Source organism: Pleurodeles waltl, chromosome 1_1 (assembly GCF_031143425.1).
Source record: "Pleurodeles waltl isolate 20211129_DDA chromosome 1_1, aPleWal1.hap1.20221129, whole genome shotgun sequence".
Classification (NCBI taxonomy): Eukaryota; Metazoa; Chordata; class Amphibia; order Caudata; family Salamandridae; genus Pleurodeles; species Pleurodeles waltl.
In genome coordinates, this window is record NC_090436.1 from 619,114,046 (window position 1) to 619,138,256 (window position 24,211).

At 45.2% G+C, this 24,211-nt stretch overlaps 1 protein-coding gene across 2 annotated transcripts in view; it reads right to left on the bottom strand.

Moving 5' to 3' along the window:
• Window positions 1-8,677: 8,677 nt before the first annotated feature.
• Window positions 8,678-24,211, bottom strand: part of EPB41L4A (erythrocyte membrane protein band 4.1 like 4A) — a 624,815-nt gene continuing 609,281 nt past the window's right edge. For both annotated transcript variants that reach the window (XM_069226476.1, XM_069226475.1), the window contains 2 exons: window positions 14,621-14,702; window positions 8,678-9,420 (listed from right to left, as the gene is read on the bottom strand). In XM_069226476.1, the coding sequence (XP_069082577.1) occupies window positions 9,286-9,420; window positions 14,621-14,702 (217 nt within the window). In that variant the 3' untranslated portion in view covers window positions 8,678-9,285. The remainder of the gene's footprint in view (window positions 9,421-14,620; window positions 14,703-24,211) is intronic.

The following is a 24,211-nucleotide window of genomic DNA, read 5'->3' on the forward strand; positions in this document are numbered from 1 at the left end:
TGACTTTATTGGACCTTTTAAAAAAATGACTTGCTTTTGTTAATGGTCTTTCAGGTGGATACTCTAGTTAATCATGCATCCCTTTCCTGTACAATATCCTCAGGTGCCTGACTAGATCCAGGAGATTTTTCAGTGCTGCTCGAATGTGAATTTACCTTAAAAAAAAAAAAAGACAAGAGGCGTCTGGCAAAACAGGAACAGTTTGTTTAATTAAACATTAGGGCTGGGAGAGCAGTTACAGAGCCAGGGTCTGAGGACTGTCTCTCAATGTATAGCAGAATATCTAGGGCTGGCTTTAGGGCGATGTGATTGTTGCAGTTGCATTTGGTGCTTGGGGTGGAGGGTGCAGTTTTAGAAATAAATAACGGGCTTACAAACACCTGCTGCAGAGTTCATTGTGTGTCCATCAGCTTTCAGGTGACAATTAAAATGTCAAGATTACTCTGGCAATTAATGTTCCTGCTGGAGAGAGATCAAAGTTTTGTCTAGTGGTAGTCTGACTCATCATAACATAGCAGAAAAAGAACATGTACAATGCAGATCATAGGTCAGTGGGTTACTGTTTTTGCCAAAGAGATCCTTTTGTTATTTTGCAGTTCATAAGTTAAAATTCTAACATGGCGCAGTGACTTCCGAACTGTTATGAAAGAGCTGCATGCAAACTGCATAGTACAGGTTAGAACATTGTTTTTCCCCAGTCTTATATTATATATTCCTAATGTTCCTGAAAAAGGTTTGTTAGGGTAGAAATGCATTCTTCTTAGTAAAGCCAACCCCAACCAATACTTTAAAACAAACACAAATAAAATGTATGCAAGAGAGGGGCTATGAATTGATGAGGGGCACTGGGGGAGGATGTTTATGAGGAAATCCGTGGAGAGGGCAGTCATTGTGGGGTGCCAAAAAAAGTGATGCACTGGGCACCACTAGTGCTAAAGCCGGCCCTAGGAATATCTGCCAAAAAGAGAAACTTTTTAAGAAGAAAATTCTTGTCAATTGACGAGAAAAAAGGAACTAGTTCTAGATCCATGTACAAAGGTGTGGGAAGAAAGAAACTGATGTCACTGCGCCTGGGTGGTGCATATATATGTCTCAACTAGTCACTTCCAGGGCAGAGCGGAGTTGACACTGAGCCCCATGACGCCACCTATTGGCACACAAGGGCTATGCTGAAATATCTTTCAGATCCAGTCTGGTGTCTGGGCAAATTTTAAAAGTGAGGAATGTACAGTTACAAGTATCCATCAGAAGGTGGCATTTGCAACATATGATCACTGCACCATACATGCCTCTGCTCAGATTACGTTCTTCTTCAATAGGCGTTGGCAACTATTTAAGATTGACACTTTTATTTCCACATAATGGAGCTTAGCACCTTAGCACTGCGGTTCCTCAGTTTGGCAATTGGTCTACTTTCGTGTAATTCTGTACGTATACTCATTTGCCAGGGGAAGTTGGATCCTTTGATCAGGACTTTCAACTTTTCGTTATGAAACACAGCTGCTAAGGCTCACCCCCACACTTTGCCAAATAAGATCTACTACTGGGCGAAGAAATGTAAGCTAGCTCTCAATTGTGGAAACAGAGAAAAGTTACAGTTTTGTTATTCCATTGGCCTGCTAATTGTCTAATTAGAAGTCTTGAGAACACCACCATTCACAAGAACGAAGATTATGGCGATGTGCTCACAGTCAGAGGCTGCAGTTTTAAGTTTATACTTGCAAGGTACATCCTCATGTTCATGGTCTTGTCTTGTAGGGTCTCGATGATGGGTGCCATTATTCTCTTTCCTCTTGATTGTGATGGTGCCTTGTATTCTTGCAATTATGGTCACTTAGCCATTAAGGCTATGTAAGTTCTACAATAGAAACAATTCCATCTAGTCTATAAACATAATAAGAACAGGGCGTGGCCTGCGACCGATGAAGCCACACGCCTAGCGCGGAGCTCCCGGCGGCCGTCCACTGGCCCTAAGCATCCTGTCGACCCAGCGGCACCCAGAGTGGTTCTGGGTGGTATCGGAGGACCCAGAGCGGCGGGTGCCTGGCGGCCGCGCTTCCAAGATGTTGGGGAGACGCTGCGGCGCCGTGTAAGATATACGGCCCTCGGCCCGTTCCAGGCCTAGATGGCAGCCGCGACGAGGAGAAGCCGTGGGAACACGTTGTACAGGGAAGCACATAATGAAGCCGGACGCCAGATGAGTACACCATCACCCGCAAGTCCTTCAGGCCAGGAGCTGTGCGACGACCACACCCTCCGCCGAATGTTCCCGAGCACCACCGTCGGCCATAGGGGTGAGTGGGAGCTGTACCTGGGCCTTCCGGAGCGAAGAGATTGTGCCGTTGTGGTGAGCCAGCCCCCGGCGGGTCGGAGACGGTGACGGGGGCTGCTATTCGTGCCCCGACGGGTCCCTCCTCCCCCCCCCCCAAATGGAAAGTGGTCGGGGTGTGGCTGCGAACCCATTGAACGGAGATTTGCCTCTTGGCGCATAATACATTACCACAGGGTGCGGCATGGGACATAGATGGTCTGGCTCTCTGGGGCCCAGGAGTGAAGGGCACAGCAGGCAGCGGTGAGTCCTTTCTTGTCAGTGGAGGCAGGGAGATACACAGCCACATAAGATAACAGATCTACTGGACTGCATCACACCCAGTGTGGGGCCAAAGGACTAGGAGGGAGAGACTTGACCCATTTGAGCTGATTCACCTCCCACGGTTGCTGGAGATACGAGCGGACCACAACGAAGGCTGAGCGGCCTATCTTCTGGAATAATAAAGTAATACCATCCTGTTGTGGGTGGCAGCACTTCACCTCCCAAAAGGGATGGAGAGAAAACATCCAATATGATGGGCAAATCAAAAAGAAGAGAAGGCCATGCACCGGAGGGTGTGGGAGCTGCTATGCAACCTGAGCAGACTATGAACATAGAAACGAGCGGCAATGTGCCAGCCTCTGAGACCACATTGGATACTATCCTCCAAGCGATCCAGGCCTCCCGAGAGGCCCTTGAACACAAGATAGACACTCTGACAGTAGATCTCTCCTTGCTTAGAGACGACCATTGCAGGCTAACGGATAGAGTGGTCTCCAATGAAAGAACCCTTGAACAACTGGCTCCAGGTCATAAAGCTCTCTCGGCAGACCTGACAGATCTCACCTCCCGAGTGAAAACGCTGGAAACCAGAGTGGAAGACGCCGAAAACCGTGCTCATAGGAGCAATATCCGGCTGGTGGGTCTTCCAGAAAAGGTGGAACAAGGAGCAGTGAATATGGAGACTTTCCTAGAGAAATGGATAAGAGAAGAAGTGACTTCAGAGGGCTTGTCCCCTTTCTTCGCTATTGAAAGAGCCCACAGGGTGCCGAGTAGACCTCACCCCCCTGGGGACAAGGCCTCGTCCAATAGTAGCCAAACTGCTCCATTTCAAAGACAGAGATTTTATCCTGGTGCAAGCAAGGCTAAAGGGTGAAATAAAACTGGGGAACCAACGGATAATTATCTTCCCAGACTTCTCCAGGGAAACGCAAAAACAAAGAGCCTCTTTCCAGGATTCCAAAAGGTAACTCCAAGACCATGAAATTCAATACGCTATGCTCTTCCCGGTTAAGCTGAGAGTATCATATAATGATAAAACCCACTTCTTCACTTCGCCCCAGAAGGTATGGGACTGGTTGGAAACACTAGACCTATCGACCACCGATGCACGGCGGGGAACGGCTCAAACGACCAGCAAGAGGCGCAACAAATCCAACAAGTGAGGAACAATTGTGGCGCCCCCGCAGTACCAAGCACTACAGGAGATGGGAGAGGAAGTAGCCATTGCAGCGGTTATGAGTGGGAGAAATCATAATCTAACTCAATCTTCCGGGGCCCTCTCGGATCATGATTCCAATTTTAGTAGTGCATCCGTTTCATCCCAAGAGACCTCCGTCAGCATGCCTAAAGTGACCCCGGGATCCTCGGAGGATCTAATCTGAGTTCCGTATGCATTGGTATTGTTGGTCTTGGAGAGTAGCCACTCAGTCGAAAGATAGCAGTCTGCTCTATTGCGCAGTGACAGTTGATTTGCAGGCGAATTGAGGGTCCTGATGGGGGGGGGGACACCGATTATGGGTCCTCCTCCTGCCTACATAACATAATGAGTAATGACAGAAACAGGGGCTGCTGAGCAGAAATACCAAAAGAACTTTAAGCAGTCTGATTGGGCGACCAATGGCATGCTGGGAAGTGGGCTCTCAGTCTTTGATGTGTTGCTCTACCTACTTAACATTAGTTATTACTTTCACAGTTTGGAAGGGGATAATTCTAGATGCCGGTCCAGGGGTAAGGGAGTAGGGATGTTGGGATTTTAGTTATTTGTATTGTAGATTGTTTGCTCCCAGCACTATGTCAGTGGTAGTTCTTAGGACTAAGATGAGTACATTTTTGAGGCAATACCCCACACTGTTGTGGGGGAGTAAGATCGACCTAACTCTCCGCACCTACACATTATGGATACTTCCTCCGTTTACAAGATAATTACCTGGAACGTAAAAAGCCTGAACAGTATAAGTAAGAGGTATAAGATTTACAATCAGCTAAAGAGGCGAGGAGTCCACATAGCTACACTACAGGAAAGACCTTCTGAAACATGAGGTCAGGGCCCTTACGAAGAGATGGCGTGGTCAAATATATGCAACAACTTATTCCGCCTTCTCTAGAGGTGTATTAATATGGGTCCGCCCTGGAGTGCCTTTCCAAAAGATGCGCAAAACCATAGACAGGGAAGGGAGATATGTATTGGTAGCTGGGACACTGGAAGGTAGAGATATTACGCTAAGGGGCATATATGCACCAAACCAGGACCAGGGAGCGTTTCTTACTGCACTCTCCCGAGAACTAGGACCCTATTTCACACAGACAACTCTACTAGGGGGAGACTTTAACTGTATTGCAGATCCTGAGTTGGATAGGTCACCCCCCGCCGCATTCCCACACCACTAAAATAGCTAGACTGTTCTCTGAATGGCAGCGACAATGGAGGTTTATTGATAGTTGGAGGCACCTCCATCCAACAGCACAAGACTATTCTTTTCATTCCACACTACACGGCCTACACGTACGATTGGACACATTCCTGGCCTCCCCTGAGATACTGAGTGTAGTGGAAACGGCGGCGTATCTATGTCGCACAATTTCAGATCATAATCCCCTCTTATCTCTAACATGGCACAGAGAGAAGCCACGCATACCAAATTGGCGTCTTAGGGCAGACATGCTTGAAGACGAAGCATTTAAACTTTCTATATCGGCTGCCATAAAAGACTTCTTTGATTATAACACTGGAACGGCGTCCTCCAGAGCGATTGAATGGGAGACATTCAAAACGGTCATTAGGGGTAAGTGTATAGCTGAAAACATAGGCGTTCGTAGATCCCTAGAACAGGAGATTCAAAGATATGAAAACTCCCTTAGAGACGTGGAACGTCGCAGACCCAATAGCCCAGGTCTAGCCCCCCTTCTTAAGGATATCAAAGAAAAAATTGCAACGGCGCAAGAACAGTTGAGCCGTTTTGATTACAAAAAATACATATCTAGGCAACACGCAGAAGGAGATAAGGCAGGATCACTGTTGGCATGGCTTGCGACTCCTAAGAGGCCTCAGACCTTGATACTGGAGATTGCAGACGATGCAGGTTGCCAATTTTTTTAGCAGAATGATGTAAACACCAGGTTTACTAGCTATTACTCTCAATTATATGCCCCACCAGGGGAGGCTCTGAGTTCCGCCCAATTAAAAGATCTAGATGACCTCCGCCTCCCACAGCTGAGGGAGGAAGACAAACTGGCCTTGGCGGAACCAATTACGACTGCAGAAATTAAAGCTGCAGTGAAAAATATGGCAAGAGGTAGGGTACCGGGAGCTGATGGACTCCCTGTGGAGTTTTATAGTGTATACATAGAGCGGCTGTCCCCACTTTTATGCACCCTCTATGCCGAAGCGATAGAGAGGGGATCACTGCCTCAATCCACGAATGAGGCCGTAATGATTCCACTCCTGAAACCTGGCAGACCGGCTGAGGATGTGCGCTCATTTCGCCCCTTACCCATGCTTAACATGGACCATAAAATATTGGGCTGAAAACTAGCTGCCCGACTCCTGCCCCATATGACGACACTAATCCACAAAGACCAATCTGGGTATGTCCCCCAGCGTAGTACTGTACAGAACATACGTCGACTGGTCTTGATCCTACACTCTACATCCCCAGCCTTACAGAAGGCGGCAATTGTAGCAGTGGATATTGAAAAGGCCTTTGATAGCCTTAGATGGGATTTCTTGGAGCAGGTAATGTTGAGACTGGGGTTAGGGCAAGACTTTATCCGTTGGACGAAGTTGTTATATACGAATCCCACAGCACGAGTACGTACAGGCAGGACTATTTCAGGACCATACCAAATTGGCAGGGGCACTAGACAGGGCTGCCCCCTTTCGCCCTTGCTCTTTGCTATTGCGGTGGAACCACTTGCCCGAATAGCAAGATCGGGAATTTATTTTGAAGGGCTCCGGGTGGGAACGCAAGAACATCACATAGCGTTATATGCGGACGACATGCTGATTTTCTTGCGGGACATAGACACTGGTCTTCCAGGAGCGATGACTATGTTAGAGCGCTTTGGAGGAGCATCAGGTTTAGGGATCATTTGGCAGAAATCCTCCATTTTCCCCCTGGTGGAAGGAGCCCCGAGAATTTGTGACACTCGAGGGCTTAATTGGACCCCTACTACATTCCGCTATCTGGAGGTCAACATCTACTATAAATCTAAAAACTTGCTAAAAGGGAATATACACTGGGCAATAAGAAAATTGAGAAGCGACATGCAATTTTGGGGAACGCTTCCACTGTCGGTCACAGGGAGAGTGGCACTGATAAAAATGGTAATGGTGCCCAGATTGTTATACTATTTTTCTACTCTCCCACTGGTTGTCCCTAAGTCGGTGTTCAAAGACATTAGCACATTGATAACTAGTTTTGTGTGGGGATCAGAAAGGCACAGACTGGCATTAGGCACCCTTCAGAGAGCTACAACAGAGGGGGGACTAGCTGCACCGAATATGGAGATCTATTATTGGGCAGGTCAACTGCAGTAGTTAGCAAGATCTCTACATGAAGAACAATTAGAACGGGACAAACTACATAGCCCAAGTGGATCACTGCACGCCCTCCTGAATGTGCTACTGAAACCGAGAGGGAGATGGGTTCAGCTCCCACTAGCATTACACACTGTGCGGGTATGTTGGGAACATGGCCTGCGGCACACACGAACAGCATTCCCATATGCACCGGAAATACCAATAGGTTTGATGCACCTGCCGGGGGGGTGGGCACTAGCAGGGATCAAGAAATTAGCTACATACAATATTACAGTGCTTGGATACCTGTTTCACAATGGAGAATTGTCCACTTTTGCAGAGATCAGGGAGCGATTTGGTGTCCCCCCAGGAATGTTTCTCTTACCCAATGCAATGATTAGGATCATACAGAGATCATGGAAATTAGGTTCTCATGAGCCGATTACACATGAGGGCTGCCAAATTATCTGCTCACAGGGAGGGGAGAGAGGCACGATATCAGCCATTTACAGGGCCTTGCATAAAGATGTGTCTCCACTCCTTTTGATAAACTCTGACAGACATGGCAGACGGAACTGGGGACAACCATAGACGAACAGATGTGGGTCAGAATCACTAAACACATTCCCTCAGTGACAAGGAATGCTCGCTTCAAATTGCTTAGGGGGGTCATTCTGATCCTGGCGGTCACTGACCGCCAGGGCCAACGACCGCGGAAGCACCGCCAACAGGCTGGCGGTGCTTCCTGGGCCATTCTGCTGCGGTCAGAAAAGGGGAACCGGCGGTTTCCCACCGGTTTTCCCCTGGCCCAGGGAATCCTCCGTGGCGGCGCTGCTTGCAGCGCCGCCATGGGGATTCCAACCCCCTTCCCGCCATCCTCTTCCTGGCGGTTCTTACAGCCAGGAACAGGATGGCGGGAACGGGTGTTGTGGGGCCCCTGCACTGCCCATGCCACTGGCATGGGCAGTGCAGGGGCCCCCTAACAGGGCCCCATAAAGGTTTTCAGTGTCTGCTCTGCAGACACTGAAAATCGCGACGGGTGCCACTGCACCCGTCGCACCCCTTCAACTCCGCCGGCTCCATTCGGAGCCGGCTTCATTGTTGAAGGGGCTTTCCCGCTGGGCCGGCGGGCGGCCTTCTGGCGGTCGCCCGCCGGCCCAGCGGGAAAGTCAGAATGACCGTCGCGGTCATTTGACCGCGGTACGGTCTTTTGGCGGTTCCCATAAGACCATAAAAATATAACATAAAATAACTACACATATAACATAATAACATAACAAAATAGGCCTGAATTCAAACATGTCCTTCGCACAAAGTTGCAAGACGCCCGATACATTATTTAGTTAAGGGTTTGATTACATGAATTGGGAATAACAGTTGTACTGAAAAATGTACCAGTAAAACCCCAGTGAATGCGCCAATCCGAGCGATAAACTCTGAAAGTGCTGCACCCTTATTTGAGCATTTATGACACAAGAGAAACGCGGAGAAATAATCAGAACAGTAAAAACTCACTGGATTCCACATCAAATATATTACAATAAAAAGCAAGAAGCAACCATTGGTAAATTATCAGCATTGTTGGATTTAATGTCGTTTTAAATACTTCGTTGCATTGAACGTATAATACTGCAAAATTAAAATAAAAAATTAGCGAGATAAACATATAAAATATATTCCAGTTCGAAGGATAACGTTTCACTTAAGGGACAGGAAATGAAAACTACCAATCTGATGACCTAAGAAAACTAAGTAGAATTTCCAGATAGGCGTGATAGCGGGACTCCCACTTCTTTAAAACGAGAACAATGAATCTGTCAACACGATCCGCGGCCATTACCGTTGTAAAAGACAAACAGTGCTCTTTTTCTAACAGTGCAGGGTTCAAAAATTGGCTTACGTCACATGCAAACACCTGTTAGTCCGTCCAGCAGTTTTGAAGGTAGCGTTTGTGCACTCGAGAGTCTTTAAATTCTTCTGAATTGAGCAAACGATTGAGCAAATTGAGCAGGGGGTTGATCCTCTCAGACGCCAGAGATGCAAGCCTGACCTGTCAAGCAGGCGGTTTGTGTCCAAAACAGAGGTGACTGGTCAAACTGCTCCATTCCCGCCAAGTTTCAAAGAGCGCGTCTCGAGCATCCGTCACTGTTCTCAAGTCAATATAGTGCGGACGCTAACATCCTATCTCTGTTTTCAACCGCATCACCTGTACAGTTTTTATTGTCTTCACATTGTGCTTTCCATCTAGGCTGCTCGTGGACACTGGAGACTTTCCGTCCGACAGGCTGTCTTTGGATCCATTTCTCCTCTGAAAAGAAAAACAAGTGAAACTGAAAATCTGGATTTTGAATGTGAGGAATAAGTCGATACTAACCACTAGGTGGAGCAATTGGGCACTTTATGAAAAATGTACTCTTGGCTAAATATTCACTACTAACTTATAAAAGAATGAATTATATAGCGTGCAGTCTACTATTCTCGCCAGACAAGCCAACTGGAGAGCAAACAGGGAGATTTTATAAACCTAATCGGAGAGATATATTTTACCCACTGACGTATTGAAGTGAAGGCGATTTTCGGGGGAGGAAGGTAAACTAATGCCATTTTTGACTGACAAAACCGGGTGAATCCCGTCTGCTCTGGTGGCATGTATGCACTGAGGCCTCGCAAAGCCGGAGGGGTCTTTCAATCACAGGGCCATATTTAAAGAGAAGTGACGCGCAGCAAGTCACCTAGCTGCGCCGCACTGCATCACAGGGAAAGAGCAGGTATGTGAGGTATTTAAAAGAATACTGCACATTCCCGCGCATTCCTTTGCGCTGGCGCCCTTTTGGCAGCCTAGCGCCAACGCCTTCGTTGCATGCAGGATTGTTTTTAAGCAGGAAGGGACATCTTCCTGAACAAAAACAATCCAGAGAGACACATTCTTCTTTTCATGTGGGCTGCACACGTAGAAAGAGGAAGTAACGAGGAGAAATAACGATATTTCTCCTCGTTGCGTCTCCCATGGGAAGACATAGCATTTTGGCACATTCCCAGGTTTACTACTTTTTCCTAAGTCTGTGAATGTGTGAAAGTCTATGGGAGTTATATGGGAAAACCCACGCAATGCCCATGGAACACCTTCCCAGGGCAGAGTAACGCAACACAGTGATTTTTGCTGCATTGCATTACTCCAGATTTACAAAGCCACTACCGTGTAGGAGTTGCGTCACTCTTCCAGCACGTTACGTGTTGCAAGAGCAACATAACCAGGGTCGTAAATATGGCCCTTGTGGTCATATTTACAAGAAAGTGGTGCATATATAACTTTTCTTGCGCTTCCCCTACTGGCACTTAACGACACCGTGGTTGCAGTGCATTTACAATGTGGCGCACAATGACGGTTGTTAGCACAATAGCGGCACCATTTTTGACGTTATTGTGGCACTTTGCTACACTAGCGTCAAAAATGTTGATGCTACTGCAGCATAGCACAGGGAGGCCCCCTTAATATAGTGGCTGTGTCATAAAAATGATGTAAAAATGGCTAAGTGAAATGTTGTAAATTTCACTGCGCTATTTGTTCGGGCCTCCCTGCGCCAGAGCGTTCCCACTTGCATACATTATGCCTGACGCAGGCATAATGTGGTGCAAGGGGTCGCAAAGTGATGCGATGCAAGCGTTGCGCTACTGTGCAAATATGGCGCAGCAGAAAAGATTACACTATGGTGGCGCATGGGGCTTGTAAATATGCCCCTTAGTTTCAAGAACGCTATTTCAGACAGGTTGAAATGGACAGGAACTATCGGAAACAACATCTCAAGTTCCACTATGCCTTACTAACCAACAACCATTCTTGAACGATTACTGCTGATATTCAGTTGCCTGACGCAGACAGGGACGGAGAGTTGAGTCCCATGAACTGTGACAGCTGAAGAAGAAATAGATTCTCCTTATCCACAGAATGCCTACTTTTTGAAAGCACAATGGGTCAATCAGCAAATCTGAAGCTAGCCAGGAGTGGTATAGGGTTGTCATTAATATGTTAATCTGAAGGTTCGTGCTGAGTCATAATGAATCTCCCTATTGTGGGGTGCGGGCAAGCTTTTTGGGGGGAGGGGGCATTAGGCCCAAAACAATCAATATCTGCAAGATATGGGAGACTAGGGGGCCTCTCTTCACATTCTGCAGGAGAGGGGGCATCATTTTGCGTTACACCCCTGGGTTCATGGTGACAAGGGAGAAACTGCATGGCTGGTAAGGAACTGCGCTCAGGATCATAGTTCCCTTACATTTTCTAAGCACTCCGACTGCCAGAGATGCTCTATAATCAGTTGTGTATTTGTGGTTCTGTTACTGTCTCCATTTAGTGTGTCTTAATGAGTGGCATAATAGTAAGTTACACTGTTGGATCAGGGTACCCGTTACATGAGGGAGTCACAGTGCCTAATTTGAGATGGTGGTTTCCGGCGGAGGCCACCAGCGCTCATTTTCGGGGACTGCCACTTATGTTTCCTCATCAGATATTGACCACGAGCAAGAGGGCAAAAAACACACAGTGGGAAATAAAAGACTGAAAAAGGGGCAAAAACAGAGAAAGCAGGGACCTGCAAGGGTGAGATAAAGGGGCAGGGGAGTGTCTGATGGTGAATTAAAGAGGCATGAGCAGTAGCGTAACAAAACCTGAGGGGGCCCCCTTGCAAACTACATGAGGGGGGGACCCTCCAGACTCAGTCAGGAATTCTCACCCCAGGTTACTGCGCATCACGGGGGCTGGGGGGACCTATGTTATGCCACTAGGCCTCAGGTAAATTCAACACCACACAGCCCTGTTATTTGGCATGCCAAATTTTTATAACATCACTGGAGTAGAGCTTTGGGCATCGGTACTCATTATTTTACAAATTAAGTATTGAGCGAGGGTACTGAAGGTAGTGCACACAGTTGGGACCTGGACCTAGTGTGCACTTCAGTGGTTGCAGCATTTCAGCCCCAGAATAATAACTAAGTTATTATGTGTTTATACTGACTGAATACAACATATATACATAGACGTGCATGCTTGCTCCACTCACAAGTATTATTGCCCCCCACCTGGTGAATTTCTACAAAGGTATACATGCACCACATATTGATCCTTTACACATTTGTGCACCTTACGGAACTGAGGTATAAATTATAGATTCAATCCCATAAACTGCATTTTAAATTAGAACTCTCCTAAGATTTTTTTTCTTAAGCACAAAAACTGCTAGATGGCCTCGCGGCAATCTCGGACAAGAAGACAGCTTCGGTGTAACTCAGATTCCGGACACTTGTGAAATAATTTGGATCCAAAGTTTAGATGAAACATCAGATTTGTGTTTCTCGGTATGCACCCTGAAGTTGAACCAACAATATCGGTGCGGGAGAATACTGTAGGCAAAATATATATAAAAATATCGACTTGTAAGTGAGTCCAGATTTTCTATACCCAGATCCACAAATATGCATCTACGCAGCACATACACCTCCAAGGGGCGAAGATGTGGAGTTAGGAGTAGTAAATCTATTCTTTCCTCTATGCACTTCCCTTTCGATATTCCGTCTTCAATATTCTTGTCTCCCGATACTGCTGGTGTCGATATTCAGTAGCACAACCGATTTCCTGACCGGCTTTGTTCTCTCGTCGGCCATGCAGCGATCTGCAAACTAGTAGTCTCCACTTACAGAGATGTCCATAGAAAAACATGCACTCTCGCTTTTCCTTCCTCACTTCAGTTTATCCAAGTGTCAGGGGAACAGATTTACGATTAAAAAAGGGCCCTGATGCCACAGCTCCTTTCCTACTCCTGTCCTGCCTGAAGGAAATACTCATGGCATAAACGCCGGCCCTCCTCCTCCATGTTACAGAGGCAGTGGTAGCCATTCTGTGATGACGACTGCATCAGTTAGTACATAGCAAAGGCAATATTAGTTTTCTAATACATTTGGTGAAATTGGACCAAAATGCATGAAACATAAAAAAAAAACGTTTTTCACAACTGTTCAGTCCTTGAATATTTTGTACAGAATGGTTAAGGCGGTGGGAAAGCTGACTCTTAATTTCTTTTTTTTTAATCCCCATATGTAGTTTTGGAATGAGCTACAGAAACAAACCGTTATACATAATCACACTAACTATAACATACACACAGAGGCCATTTTTCCTGTGTTTTTTTAATTTGGTGTAAATCACCTAGTACTTTAATCTCACTTTATAGCTATTTGCCAAGGAAAGCAGCTTAACTCCATAGATGTCTACACATTTTATAATTTTATGAACAGACCTGGGATCTAATTAGCTGTAAAGTGATAGATATTTGTAATCCATTCACTAGTTTGTAATGGCATATGATGCCTGTGGATTTGTGTGAATTCTGCTTACGCCATTCTGAAAAAAACATGGGCCTTTGGACAATGGTGAAAGGTGCTCTACACCGGTGCCAACGTGAACTGTGTGCAGGGCGGTGATTACTTTTCAGCATCAACTTGTGCCGGTATAGGCAGTTATTGTTTGCACTAATAGAAACATCTTTTTTAGATTGCTTATGCTTTGGCTTTGTGAGACAAATCTGCATGAAATATTCCCAAAACAAAATGTGTCCACCTAACTTCGATCTTGGGAAACTGTGTAGATTGATAATGGGAGGGGGTGGTTAGGGAAGTTGTAAAAATACATTTACATCACAAATTCTGTGACAGAAACACTGATAAGCAGGACTGACAAAGATGTTGCCTGTGGGTATAGAGCAGTCAGTACTGGGGGCACAGCAAAGCCCATGCTTTGGGGCTAGTGCCCTCTGGACGTGACTGCGCGTTGTACGTATCGATGATGGAGCCCAGGCTGCAGGGCCATGCCAAAGGGCACATCTTGCTGCTACTTCGTCGTAGACAATACCACATTCTGAGACACTAGGAGCGACGGCAGAGGTGCCCAGTGTTGTTGGTTCTTGACACAGGAGTTGGGCACCGCTAAAGAAGCAGGTACCCACTAGTCGTTGCCACAAGCAACACTCTACAACATAATATCCTACAAGCCTACCAAAAACATCTGCAACAATTACAGTGTCCTCAGGAACAGGAGGCAGAATGTTCCAGCTTGAAGGAATTCAACCACACCTCAGTGGCCCTAAACCCCCAGCCTATGGCTCTTGGTCAAGGTCAAGGTCAAACTGTTTGCTGCTTAGCTTGTACAAATCCCTTTTCCCTAATGTATCCTTATGTGCAGCAGGCCCCTCCAGCTCCATTTTCTCAATGTTTGACCTGGTGCACACATCATTCTGTCACGTGAGCTGGAGAAGTATCTGTTTGCTTCGCTTAGTATCACAAACGCTTCAAAGATGGTGCAAATGGATGTCCCTGTTTTTGTTCACCATTGTAAAGTTTTCGTGATAAGGTTCATCGACAGTACCACCAGCTTGAAAGTACAAGGCTGTGCTCAACAATCCGCATTATTAAGTAAGTACATGAGAAGTGCAGGAGTTATTTTCATGAGTCATACTGACCTGCTGTGAAGCAGGACCACCTGAACCCTGTCCATCGGAGGCGCGCGTCACGGGTAATGGAGGCACCAGATCATTCTTAGCACTGAAAAAGAAAATTACAATTTTAACTCACACAAAACAAAAATGCTATAAAACCAACAATTCTGTATGGCTGCCTGTTTGCATTTCAGCTCGCAGTCTGTATACTTTCAGTAAAGGCAGTCGTATTTATCATCTTGGGAAAGCACTAAGAGATCCCAAGGTAAAGTAAACTATTTATCTCCTGTTAATTATCATGAGAGAACACTACTGTGGATCTTTTTTTTAGGAACAGCCACATTTACCCTAGATTATGAGCAATGTGTTTTTTGGAGGAGGGATACTCCGTGGCAGGAAATGCTTCCGGCTAGTAGCTACACACACCAATCTGGCTACTATGAGTTAATCCCACGGAATGACTGTGCACCACTGTTTTTCCAGGTCAGATTATGCATGGAATCCCTAATTCTAAATAGATTACATATCCAGTTTACCACCTCTTTTGAGCAAGTGGTAAACGGGAGTGGGATGAGTGGGTTGGGATGTGAGCAGCAGTGGGCAGGTGAAGATAAGTTTGGCGATGCCACTGATGTTAAATGACAGTTTTTTCAGCCACTAAAATTGGGGCTAGTGTTCTAGTGCCTGTGAAATCCAGGTGCTGGAACACCTAACCAGTTATGGTTAGGTGGCTCAGTTTCCCACCCAGGGATACCACTCCGCCCAAATTGTTTTAGGAATCTTTAGAGATCTAAGATGTAAGGGTTTATTTTAAGGTGAATATTACATGGATAATTATGAGATTTAATCTATTACCCCAGTTTAAAGGATGATAAAATCATGTGCATAAGGAGATGTAAGAAGGCATAATTATTTATAAACACTATAACATGCCCATTACATGCCTAATGTTGGTGCTAAAGTTAGTAAATGCTCATTATATACTGCAAGAAAACTCAACATAAAATACAACAAAGTTATATAGATTTGTCCACAGATCTAGTTGTAATACAACCAGTGGTGAAACTGTAAGGCTAAAGAAGGAAGTGGAACTCTTTGTTGAAAAGGATAGGGAAAATCTGAATTAGTGAACACATGTCCTTTCAAGGTATTCACAACAGACACCAGTGGTCTATGTCTGAATAACAAAGGTGCAATAGAAATAAGTGACTATAAACATCTGAGCCAGGAAGGAATAACCAAACGTAATTATGGATATGGTAATGGGGTTACATGGGATGCCCCTTAGGACATAGAAGTGGCATACAGGGGGAATTCAGCCTTGTTTAAACACCCAAAGGTGACTGCTTTTGACCCTGTCAGGAGACACACAGTTGTAATTCCACTTTACATATGCTTAAGGAAGGAGAAGGGAAGCTGTAGTCGTGTGACTAGGGTTCAGATGCTGGAAACAAGATGGAAGGATGTGTTGCCTGGCCTCCACTGGTATCTTCTTCTACTGTTGGTTAAAAGGTGAATCTCGACAGCTGCCTTTCGTAACAGACTAGGGCCAAAATGAGATAAATGGACTCAGATCAGGCTTGTCAGAGGTTGCAGTGGCAACTGTTTTGAAATGGACAAGCTATCGTTAGGGCGAAGTGACTCCAGAAGCTGGGGAGGTTGTGTCTTTCCTTGAATTGCCCCGGCTCTTAATCCTCGTCTCCGTATGAAACTTTCAAAAAGTTTCATTATTTTAAGTTGTACATTTTTGCCATCAGTATGTTAGTCTCGAACATAACTGAGGCTCTGCAGACAACAAGAAGAGTGAAAGTCCAACTCAGTGACTTGTGAAATGGACGACAACAGGAAAAATAAACTGGAGCTCGTGGTAACACTCATGTCAGTCGCCATTTTACAACCATGTGACATGTGCACTAGGGTTCAAATCAGTGAACAGATCGATCAGGATCAGTATGCCAATATTTACTCCAGGAGAAAACTCTGGCTTCATCTCATCTAAACTCATCTGTCCATTACTTAAATAACCCTCAGTACATACTGCAAGATCATATCTATTGTCTGATCTCTTTCCCTATTCTGAAAGCTAATATTTCCTGCATAATTAGCATCCTCAAACGCACTACACCTAATGCCTTCATGAGCTATCTTTGTTTCTGCTAACTTTTGCATAATAGTCAATAGTGCTCCACTGTCTCATCTATGCTACATCCTTCACACGTTCTACTGTAGTGTTTCCCTATTTTGTGCATCCAGTTATTCAGTCCTCTTTACCACATTCTGAGTCTGTTCAATAATTGCTCCCCTTCTCCTCAGCCCAACTTTAGATCCACGTTCATCTCTTTTGACCCTGCTCTCACTTCTTTTGCTAGATTATCTTCCCTTTTCTTTTCATCCCTCTCCCAGATTTGTTGGAGCCATAGTTTTGCTCCTTAGGGCTTTCTTTTGAGTCGTCAACTGGAGAAGCAATAATTATCAAACCTTTTAAAATCCAATGCACCCGGTGCAGTCATTATTATCTATTAAAAGTTGTGCCCTTTACATTGGGCATACATACAGATTTTGATGCTCTGAGCACCGCAATTCGCTTATACCAGCGTTTCATGGGCATTTTCCTCAGGTAAAGTTTGTCAGGTTTGGCCTGCCTCCCTGCCAAAATGCAGCAATAAAGTGAGAGTGGTGAGTCTGATCCCTGAGCAAACATGTAGCGGCACTCATAAGGATGGCATTACTGCCAATTAGATATGTACTTTCACCTTCACCACTGCTGTATATGTTGCACCCTCTCCCTATTTGTTAGAAATTATCACATTGTGACAGCCTACCCACCCCACAATGCTTTTTGTTGTCTCATAGTATTACAAATTATATCATTCATATCTTCCCTCCCTGATTAATATTGGTTTGCAACAAGCATTTTGTGAATCAGAGATAATTACAATTTTCTTCACCAGGAGCTCACCTGTTCCTACAATAGCCATTTATAGTCATTCTTGGACCTGGCCCTCTCTGCAGGGTCACTCCCAAACGTTGTGCCTTCACCTTTCCTATTTTTGCTGAATAGTTTCCTTTCCTGGCTTTAGGACTCAGTGCACTTTACCACTGCTAACCAGTGCTAAGGTGCTTGTGCTCACTCCCTAAAAGATTGTAAAACTGGCTTACACCTGATTGGCACATTTAGTTTACTTTTAAGTCCCTACTAATGTGGCATCCCATACACCCAGGGTCCGTAAATTAAATACTACTAGTAGGCCTGCAGCACTTATTGTGCCACCCATTTAAGCAGCCTCTTACAACGTGTCCCAGGCCTTCCATTTCAACCTGCACACAGGTTTGAACTGCCACATCAACTTGGAAATATACCCCGCTGCCAAGCTTATAACTCCCCTTTTATTGCATATACATCACCCCTAAGGTAGGCACTAGGTAGCCCATAAGATAGGGTGGTCTCTCCTCAGCAGCATCATTACCTGCAGGCCGGCAGAGGAGGGTAGGTCACAGGTGAATTACCGTGTGGGACCACTTAAGTACTGACATAACCTGCAGTGTATGTTATTGTCTCTGTACTTATTTCTAAAAGATCCCACTTAATTGGTACATCCATGTCTACCAGTTTGTTTCCACATCAAAGCGCGGTCCTCTGCCCAATCCTAAGGGGTGCAAACACCACTCTAATAGGGTAAGAGCCCTATCACCTGCATTTGGGAATGCGACCTTGTGATGTACCAAGCCCTCTGTGTGGATTTGGTGTTATGTTGTGTTTCCACATGTGGTCACTTGCCTGCTCATTTGTTTTGTTTGTGCACACTTCACTGCAGGACAACACACCCTCAGCATGCTTTTAATTTAATTTGAGACATACTATATGTATTAACTCCTTTGCTGCTAGGCCTTTCACGCCCGTGCTAAGCCTTTTTTGGGGCTTTTTGGGGTAATTCACTCTTAAGCCCCCATAACTTTTTATCCACACAAGGTATCCATGATTAATTTGTGTCCTTTTTTTCCAACACCCTGGGGATTCTGAAGGTACTCAAGGTTTGTGGATTCCCCTGGAGGGACAGAGAAAATGGGCAAAATATAGCTACATTTTGAGTTTTTTTGGGAAAAATTGGAAAAAGGAGCTGCAGAAGAAAGCATCTGTTTTTTTCCCTGCAAATGGCATCAACAAAGGGTTTGTGGTGCTAAAATTACCATCTTTCCAGCTTTCAGGAACATGCAGACTTAATTCAGAAAAACACATTTTTCAACACAGTTTTGGCATTTTACAAGGACATAGTCCATTTTTCCTATTTCTGGCTTTCAGCCTCCTTCTAGTTAGTGGCAGAAATGGGTGTGAAACCAATAGTTGATCCCGGGAAGCTATACATTTCTGAGAAAGTAGACACAATTCTGAATTCAGCAAGGGGTCATTTGTGTAGCTCCTTCAATATTTTCCTACAGAAAGTAACAGTTGAAATAAAAAGAATATTGAAATTGAGTTGACAAAAACAGTCATTTGTGTCTACGTTTTCATCTGTAACGCTTTCTAACTATGTCAGATTTTCGAAAGCAATATACTGTTATGTCCGCTGAATGCTTCTAGTTGCAGGGATTTATAGGGCTTGCAGGTTCACCAAGAACCTGAGGTACCAAGAGCCAATAACTGAGCTGCACCTTCCAATGGTTTTTCATTGTGTACCAGGTATTCAGCAATTCATATTGTAAAATATAAATAGTGGAAAGTATGTATCAAAGAAACCAATGTATTTCCGAAATTGGCACAAGATATGGAGGTTAGAAGCAAGGGATATTTGCACATCTCTGAATTTGTGGGTACCCATAGTAACGTGAATTAGAGTGTATTTCTCAAAATTCTTACACAATGTCTTACATTTGGAAGGTGCAACTGCAGAGAAATATAGTTGGTAATAACACTTGTTCTACTATTCTGTGTTCCTTTAAGTGTCCAAATAAAAATGGTACCTCAGTTGTGTGGGTAGGCCTGGGGCCCGCGACAGGAACAGCCCAAAACAGAACGTGGATACATCAAATTTTTCCACACAAAACTGACCCTTTTTTTGTGAAGTGGGTAGTTGTGGCTTTTGGGTCCAACCTCACCTGGCACCTAGGGAAACTTAGCAAACCTTAACATTTTTGAAAGCTAGACACCTAGGGGAATCCAGGGTGGGGTAACTTGTGTGGTTCTCACGAGGTTGTTTTACCCCAAATCCCTTGCAAACCTCAAACTATGACTAAAAACACACACTTTACTCACATTGCTGTGATGGAAAGTTCTGGAATCTGCACAGAACCTCAAACTTCCTTCCACCCAGCCTTCTTCTATGTCTTCTGATGAAAATGGCACCTCATTTGTGTGAGTAGGCCAAGTGCCCGACACAGAAAAAGGCCCAAAACGTAACATGGATACATCACATTTTTCTACGCAAAACTGACCAGTTTTTTGCAAAGTGGGTAGCTGTGGTTTTTGGGCTCTACCTCAGCTGGCACTTAGGGAAACCTAGCAAACCTGTACATTTTTTAAAAGTAGACACCAAGAGGAATCCAGGATGGGGTGCTTGCATGGCTCTCACTAGGTTGTTATACCTAGAATCCTTTGCAAACTTCAAACTTTGACTAAAAAACACATTTTCCTCACATTTCTGTGATGGAAAGTTCTGGAATCTGCACAGAACCACAAAATTCCTTCCACCCATTACTGTCCTATGTCTTCTGATTAAAATGGTACCTCACTTGTGTGGATAGGCCTAGTGCCCGCGACAGGAAACGTCCCAAAACGCAACATGAATACATCAATTTTTTTCCATGCAAAACTGACCTGTTTTTTGCAAAGTGGGTAGTTGTGATTTTTAGGCCTTAGCTCAGCCAGGAGCTAGGAAAACCTAGCAAACATGTAATTTTTTTTTAAACTAGGCACCTAGGAAAATCCAGGGAGGGGTGACTTGGGTGGCTCCCACCACATTCTGTTACCCAGAATTCGTTGCAAACCTCAAAATGTGTCTAAAAAACACATTTTCCTCATATTTCTGTGATGGAAAGTTCTGGAATCTGAAGGGAGCCACAAATTTCTCTGGATAAAAATGATACCTCACTTGTGTGGGTGGGCCAAGTACCTGCGACAGGGAAGGGCCACAAATGTGTACAGTTTGAGGGGGAAACCAAAGCTGGTCCGAAAGGGCGGGTTTTTAAAATACGTTTTTAGGCTGACTCTGCTTTGGGCACCCACACAAGTAAGGTATCATGTTTATCGGGAGACCAGTGGGAATACTGGGTGGTAGGACATTTTTGGTTTATTTTTTGTTCCCAGAAGAATATGGCATAGAAATGTAAGGAAAATGTGTGGTTTTAGTCACATTTGACGTTTGCAAGGTATTGTGGGTAAGAAAATGGTCTGGGATGGATGTAAAGCACAACTCACTGGACTTCTCCAGATGCCTAGTTTCAGAATTGTCTGGGTCAGGTAGGTTTTTCCAGGTGTCAGCCTATCCAAGCCCAAAAAGTGCAACTGTTCACCATTGCAAGTGGGATGAAACTGGGAGTTAGCCAAATTTGTACAAACAACACCCAACAAAATCAAATATCCTCCTGCTTGCATTAGGGGTGCAAAACGTTAGTCTGTAGGGGAGCAGAAAGACATTTTCCCCATTTTTGAGGGGTGGGGGCATGGCTATGCCCATGCTAGGCTACAAAAAAAGAAATCCCTGGTGTATAGTGGGCTTTCAGCCCCACTGGGACGAAGGGAGGCAGATGGGGTAACTGCCCCCGCGCCCGTGGGCAGAAATACTGTGTCCCTTTTGTGTTGGTAGACAGCCTCCACCAATAAAAATTACAAAAAAGAAATCCCGGATGTCCAATGGGCTTTCTGTCCCCATCTGCCCCGGGGGAGACAGAAAGACTGTCTGGGGGTGGGGTGGGAGCATTGGCATGCCCACTATAGGCAGCCTCCTACCCCTGTTTTATAAAAATACAATGAAACAAAATCCCTGGTGTCTAGTGGGCTTTCTGCCCACCCTGGGGGGGAGGGAGTGAGGAGATCGGGAGTAATAAACCCATCTGCCCCCAGGAGGGGAAGAAAGGCCTTGTGTCTGGGGAAGGGTGTTGGGGGCACTGGCATGTCAATTTTGGGCAGACCACACCCCTATAAGTAAAACAAAAAAATAATCCCTGAGTCTAGTGGGCTTTCTGCCCCCCAAACGGAGGACAGACCAGGGGCTATTGCCCCCATCTTCCCTACAGGAAAGGCAGAAAGACTGATTACGACACAAAATTAAGGGGGGAGCTAAAGCCCTTGGCCAAGGTGCCGCTCCCCCCCTCCCTGGTGTCTAGTGGGTGGATATCTGCTTGGGTGTCGCCCTCTTGCGAAGGGTACCATTGGAAAGGGGAGAAACTCCCCTTTCCAATGATACCGCTCCTGTCTGCCTAGGTGCTCGGGGATGAGATAGAAAGCCAGGCACCTAGGTAATGAAAGTGAAATGAGCCAATCGGCCGTGCGCGCTGCTCATCATTTCACTGAAAACTTAAAATAGCCTTAGGAGTAGGGAAAGGTCTTTCCCAGACCTTGAGGCTATTTTAAAAACAAACAAATCATCTGCTGTAAACAGCAGATGGAATTGGGGCTTGTGTGATGAGGACGGAATAGTTCCGTCTTCTGTAGATGAGAGGTGGTGCGCATGCCGAAACCATTCTGTCATACACATCAAAGGGGTTAACGTTAGGTGTCAACCCACCTTGCCAGTGATGACACCCTTGATGAGGTGTCTTTTTCTCTTCCAAGTCAGTTTTCAGATGTCCTATATCATAGCAGGTATAGTTGACAAAAGATATTGATTGGGCACGTTTATTAATCCACTCCTTTATTCTCAATCAAGTGTAGGGAGGGCATCACGTACTTTGGTCCTGATGAATTGCCTAAGAACCAGTGGGCCACAATGGCAAGAAACATGATGACCCTACTTCACATATTTTAAGCTCTCTAGGGTCATTAGTCCTTAGGACAGTGTTTATTTGTTTTTACTTGTCAATGGGACCTCTTTAGTAGCCCTTAGACATTTTTAACTACTCACTGCACCACCCTACATTCACGATATCCTCACCTGCACTCATCATAATCATTATGCCAATCAAATCAGAAGACCTCTGACAAAGAGCCTCCAGTCCAATAAGGATCAGCCCAATGACGAAGCATGACACTCTTCTGGGTGTGTGAGGGCATGCACTTCTGATCAATCAGATCCCCCGATCCAGTTGACCAGCCCTGACCAACAGCTTCTCCTCCCCCACTTTCCTTTCCCTGGAGAGACAGCATCCTTCTTAGTTTAATAATTACTCTTGATCAGAGCCTCAGGGACGTAAAAGGCTCCTATCATCTTGAACCCGTGCCTGACCCAAGCCTGAGTTTGGAACCCCCAAGTGGTGCCCCTCCAGTCCTGGACCCTTGGTTGTGGTGGTGTTAAGGTGCCCAGATAGCCAAAATCCCAAACTTGGGTCTAAGAAAATTTTGGGCTAATAACTGCTCTGAGAACCAAGAGAAGACCAGGACCAACTTGCGCATCTATCCGCCCAAGGTGCATTGCCAATCAACATGACTTTGCGGTAGCTCCCGTTATGTTCTTCTCTGCAGCAGCCAATCCTGTTCAGTGGTCCTTCGCCCAAGGGGTATCCAGCGTCTTGGGACTCTCATCGGCTATAGCTTCCTGCCTCATCTCACTGAGATTTTCAAATACTAAAAAAGAGACTAAGTCCGAATGTAGAAATCTTCACCACAACTTTGTCCAGCAGCTCCCTGACAACACCACCTCCTACTCGGACACCGGCCTGAAGCCTTGCCCCGCTGAACTTTACCTTCTAGGAACATTTTCTTGAAAATTTCTCCCGTGTCCAAAGGTAAGCACCGACCAGGTACTATCCACTTCATGTATCTGACCCGCACTCCATAATAGAAAGCCATATTTTTAGACTTTGACCCAGTCTTGTGTGACATGATGTCCACAGTTTGTACTTTGATCTTTTAGGCACTACATTTCACTAAATAGTTTAAAAATTCGAAACTCCGGTTTCACACATTGGATTTTTATTGTTTTGGTGTCAAATAATTTAATAAATTTCACTCTATTTCTCTAAATTGGTATGGGATTTTTCTTGTGTTGTGTTCTCACTTTATTACTGTTCCTGTTTTGCATAAATACTTTACACATTGCATCTAAGTTAAGCTTGACTGCTTTTCTGCCAAGCTGCCGGAGGATTAAGCATAGGTTAATTTAGTGAATTTTTCTGGTTAGCCTTGACTGGCTGTTATTTGAACGGTGGCCACTCCTAACCCCTTCAACCAACAACCCAATTTCTCACAGTCCTTATTTCAGTCGTGCAAGTGTTAAGTAGACATGCAAGCTAGTATTCCTCATCTTTTCTGAGAAGCATACCATTCTTCCACTACTGCTCTTTGGGTCTTTTAGTTCTGTCTGTGTAGATCGAATCTGCTTTTTCACCTACATCACACATTTTACCTAATTGCATTCTCCCTCCTTTGGTCAGAGTCCAAAGCCCTCCTCCGGGCTGGATTAGTGAGATTCCTCTCCTAGTACACCCTTTCTAACCTTGTTACAGGTAGGCGGGGACAGCAAG